The following is a 5106-nucleotide window of genomic DNA, read 5'->3' on the forward strand; positions in this document are numbered from 1 at the left end:
ACAACAGGCAAACGCTGATTGTCTTTGCTTCTCTTTCTAGATTCACCCGGTGATGGATTACAGAGGCGAAGAAGACAATGGTCGTGGCGAGATCTAGAAGAAGGGCGGTGTAACCGGGAAAGAGAGAGAAACCGCTTGTGTATTGTTAGATATTAGGCTAAACAGAAAACACACACGTAGCAAGAGCAAGTACAGGTGGCAGGAAGACACATAACCAACATGACGAAAGCAAGGTACACCTGATTGAAGCGCATGTTACAATACACAAGGCAGAAACTCACTCATAATTGTAATATTATAAATTAATAACCGAATCATAAAACCCACATTGAAATACACGTCAAAATGAGAAAAAAGACAATTAAAACCTAGAATGGCTAATATTCAACAATGTCATGTTAATAATCAGGTAGAACAATGAGTGTCCTACAACAATAACAATATACCCCAACAAACACACTTATCCTTATTTTTTACAAACCTTTTGCCCCTAAAACATCCTAACACCAATCCCATAACACACCACCCACACCCATCATTATACATCACAAACTATTCCAGCAAAACCGCCATTATTGCTTTCACAATAGCATCATGAATCAAGCATTGATCTCTGAATTACACTGCTGTTCCCTACTGCAACTCCTTCGACCCCAAAACATACTCGAGCAACTAGCTTTATCGAGCCTGAGTGAACCCAGTTTCCCATCCTCGGATGCTGTTCGGTGAGACGGTGAACCATCTGAACCACCTCGAGGCTCACCGTCTCTTGATTGAGAAGACGGGCATGAGCCGTCATTGCAGGTGCATAAAGGAATGGCTACAGATGGAAACGGGCTGCAAGTAACCGGGCAAAATAACTCAGGTGAGACTGAAGCAACACGGTTCTTGCTGACCTCGGGGGTGCTAGCGGGTGTGGACTCGGTTGGTTCATGGGGGTGAAGCATGCACGGGGTGCAAAACCCGAGGGAAAGGTGTAGTTTGATTTCTTTTGCAGGTGAACCGGGTAATCTGGCAAATGAGATGATGCCATGTCGACATAACGGGCATGGGATGGATCCGGGTGGGCCCATTGATTCAGACGGGTTATTGCTTGTTGAACATAGGTAGAGAGCACATCTCACACATAGTTCGTGTCGGCAACCTGAAAAGTTAAAACATAAACAGGTTTCAGTCAAACGGTTCGGGTTGTATATGGTTGACCCAAAATACTTTCGATTGAAGACTTTTTTAAATTATAATTAATATGTCAGATATGATTATAAAATTTACGTTGAAGGTTTATTACTTCATGTATGACATCAACCAGATATATTTATTTAGCTGTTTAGTGTTTACTGAACGAATACAAGCCTGAACGGAGCATGTCGTGACCCTGCTTCTAACTTTAACCAAACAAGCGATGCATGTTCGTTTATGTTCGTTTGTTAACAGCATAAAAACAGTTCACGAACGTATATAAATGAACATAATTGAACATAGATGAACGAACATAACTGAGCTAAAACACAATTAAACATACTGTAAAGAAAAATGTGTTGGATCTAAAAATTGTAATGGGCCAAAAAAATTAACTAAATGTGAACAAACAAACTTGTATAAACGTAAGATAACAAACATAAATGAATAGAAACGAACGATCGTCAAACATTAATGAACGACCATCGAACAAAAACGAATTCAGATGAACGAACATCGAACAAAAACGAATTCAGATGAACGAACATCGAATATAAACAAATTCAGATGAACAAACGTAGAACATAAACGAATTCAGATGAATGAATGTTCACAAACATAACTAAACAAGTGAGACGTTTGTTCATGCTCATGCGTTTAGTTAAATGAAGAAAATTTCTTGTTCATGTCGGTTCATTTATTATATAAAAGAACTTCCCATCGAACGGTCCACTATACGATCAATTCGTTTACACGTCTGTATGTCTAGACAATAACATGTGAAAATAGCAAACCTTCAGCAGCTACTGTGCAAGATCTTTCAAGGCAAACAGCACAAATATCAGTATCATCAGAAAGGGTTCCCGAGGACTGCAAACCGCACTCTCTGCATATAATTTTCAAATGTTAATCCGTGTTTATATTAATAAAAATAGACCATATATAACACATATTGCCACCACGAAAGAAGTAAAAACATATAATCCTAAAAACATATAATCCTACCTGGCAATGTTAAGTACACTCATGAGGGGCAATGATAGATAATTAGAAGGGGGGAATACAGGTATTGCCAGGTCAGAATTTGGGGCCAATAGAGGTTCAAGCCAGTGGCGGCCCCACATTCTTGCTACATCAAGAGGAAGCCACCTGAAACAACATAAACGTTTTCATCATTTCATGACCAACTAGCAAATAATAACTAGAAAAACTCAAAACAAGAAAAGATGACTGTTGTACCCGTTGCAGTTTAATGTCAATCGACTAGCACCTCTTGCGACCAGAATCTAAAAAATGAGCTAAGGATATTAATATACAAAAAAAATATGATAATTTTAGAGTAATGTTATTAAGATAAAGGATATAGTAAAGATTACCTGACAGCATTTTAAATTCCCACCACAAGCAGCATAATGCAAAGGAGTACTTCCAGCTCCTACAAAACAACGCATTTGAAAACTTATTGTCAATAGTTTCAAATTATAATATAAACATGTTTGAATACAAAACAATATTATTATGGGGTTTGGATCAAATACAAATGAAATTAACCTGCTAAACATGAGAATCAAGTAGAGTAGTTATATATTATATACAAGTAGAGTAATTATATAATTACATCATAGAGTAATTATGTAATTACACTATGATGTAATTACTTAAGTACTCTACTTGTATATATAATTACTCTACTTGATTCTCACGTTTAGCACGTTAATTTCATTTGTACGTTAACTTTCCCCTATTATTATGATTAACAATAATAATCTATGTCTTTAAATAAAAACAATGTAGGGGGTTATGATTTGGGTGATGTACAATGTACTTCGGATATCCGAATTTTCGGATAATTCGAATTCGGATTTTCGGATAATTCGGATACAGTTTCAGATGTACAGTGTACTGATCACCTCTCACAAAAAATAGACTTTGGGACACTTTCAACTAGGCTGGTAAATGAACCGAATGAACATGAATGTAGCATGTTCGTGTTCATTCGTTCAACTTTAACAAACAAACGAGCGAACACTAACAAATAAACGAACGCGTTTTCTTCTTCGTGTTCGTTATTTAGAAAATTTAGCATGTTCTTGCTCGTTTATGTTTGTTCGTTAACAGTATAAACGAACGCACGAACATAGTTGAGCTAAAACCAATTAAAAGTAATGTGAGAAGGTGTTGGGCCTAAAAGTTACTAAAACTAAAATAAGTTGTAATGAATGTTAAATGAATACATTAAGGGACATAAGAGAACAAACTTAAACTAACAAACATAGATGAACGTAAACGAACAAACATAAATAAATTCAAATAAGTTAATGTAAATGAACGTTCATGAACATAGATGAATGAAAAATACATGTATTCATGTTTGTTCCTTTAACTTAATGAACAAAACTTTTTTATTATGTTCGTTCATCAATTATATAAATGAACTTCTTGCCAAACGGTTCACGAACTGCTCACTGAACGTTTGGTTCGTTTACAGGCCTACTTTCAACCCTTGACATGATCCTCTTTTAAGTGAAGTATTTTACTCAACCCATTTGTGATAAAACACAATCTAAATTCTAAATTAGCCCATTTTTCTATGTAAACAGGTTTAATTGTAACGGTTTAGTGACAAACAATATTATTTGAATCTCAAAACAACTGACATACCTATCAAATCCATTGATGTTCCATAATGAAAGGTAACAGCCGATGTATTTGCATGCAGATCTAGAAGCAACTGTACACATTCAGCATAGCCGTTCAACCCAGCCATGTGAAGAGCAGTTATACCTCCATCAGCAGATTTATTTACAAATTTCACCAATGCACTACAATGACCATACACATGATATTACTTAATCAGTGAAACATAAACTAAAAAACTATATAGAATTGCGTAACTGAATCGAAAGTCTAAACCTTTGGTCAAACTTGTTTTTGGGACCGTGACTGTTGCTTCCATCACCATTTGCTTGTGTGTCAATAGCTTCAAAAGGAGCACTAGGCACAAAATCAGCTACAACAAGACGTATGCATCGCACGTGCCCGTTCACAGCTGCAAAATGGAGAGCAGTTCTACCACTAAGATAGTCAGCCCTCATAACCTAAAAACACAAAAAAAATGCAAAAATTTTTCACTTTAATAATATTTACAAGCTCAAAAAAAACTAAAAATGACAACTTACATTGCATTTAAAGAGAAGAAGTGTCTGAACTACTTCCCAGTGTCCGTATCGACACGCTTGCATCAACGCAGTCTTCAAATTTACACAACAATTTAAAAATGACATAAATTCATAAATATCAAAATCAAATCAAATTTGTTACCAGTTACCTGACCGCAATAATTTCTAGAATTAAAATCAGCGCCATTATCAAGCAACAATGCAACAATCTGAAACAAAACCCATAGAATAAATACAATAATAATGAAATTAAACCCAAAATGAAAATAAGAGAGCATACATCGTTATGGCCTTTAGCAGCAGCAAAGTGAAGAGGCGAATTCAAGCCACCAAAAGTGGAGTATTTGGCAAGACCAGGGTTACAATCAAGCAGCATCTTAGCCTCCACGAAGTCGCCGTCTCTGGCCGCCGAGACCAGCCGTTCGCCGGAGGCCGAGCAGCCGAAGGAGTTTCCCATTTCGATTGGAAATTTGAAAGGGTTTAACTTGTGGAATTGGGAATTAGGTCAACTGTCTCTGTGTGGTGAAAGAAGACAAGTTATTATGAAAAATTGGGGGAATTTGTGGACAAAATAGATGCTGACAAATTGTTGGTAACTGGGTGTTTATTTATTTTTTATTTTTTTTGTGAAAGAAAGTTGGTTTTTGTGTTTGTTTGACAAGATAAATGGATGCTGTGCTTCACTCTCGTTAGTCTTACCAAACACTTTGAAAAATATGGGGATTTTATTATATTAGCTACCTTTTTT

The 5106-nt window shown here is 36.1% G+C and overlaps 1 protein-coding gene across 2 annotated transcripts; it reads right to left on the reverse strand.

Annotated features, from left to right (window-relative positions):
• Positions 1-441: 441 nt before the first annotated feature.
• On the reverse strand, positions 442-4848 carry LOC143536937 (E3 ubiquitin-protein ligase XBAT33-like). Of its 2 annotated transcripts, XM_077030817.1 has the most exons (11): positions 4639-4848; positions 4508-4567; positions 4359-4430; positions 4093-4277; positions 3964-4001; positions 3841-3900; positions 2556-2614; positions 2419-2465; positions 2185-2328; positions 1974-2065; positions 442-1144 (listed from the first exon to the last, which is right to left on the reverse strand). In XM_077030817.1, exons 1-11 carry the CDS (start codon positions 4813-4815, stop codon positions 600-602), a joined length of 1479 nt encoding a protein of 492 aa, XP_076886932.1. In that variant the 5' UTR covers positions 4816-4848; the 3' UTR covers positions 442-599. The 2 variants fall into 2 exon arrangements, with proteins under 2 accessions (XP_076886932.1, XP_076886931.1); XM_077030816.1 differs by having other exon boundaries at positions 3841-4001.
• Between the last annotated feature and the right edge of the window lie 258 nt (positions 4849-5106).

The sequence above is a fragment of the Bidens hawaiensis genome, unplaced genomic scaffold (genome assembly GCF_021521415.1).
Source record: "Bidens hawaiensis isolate Kalapana, Puna unplaced genomic scaffold, B.hawaiensis_p1.1 tig00011072_1, whole genome shotgun sequence".
NCBI classification, from domain to species: domain Eukaryota; kingdom Viridiplantae; phylum Streptophyta; class Magnoliopsida; order Asterales; family Asteraceae; genus Bidens; species Bidens hawaiensis.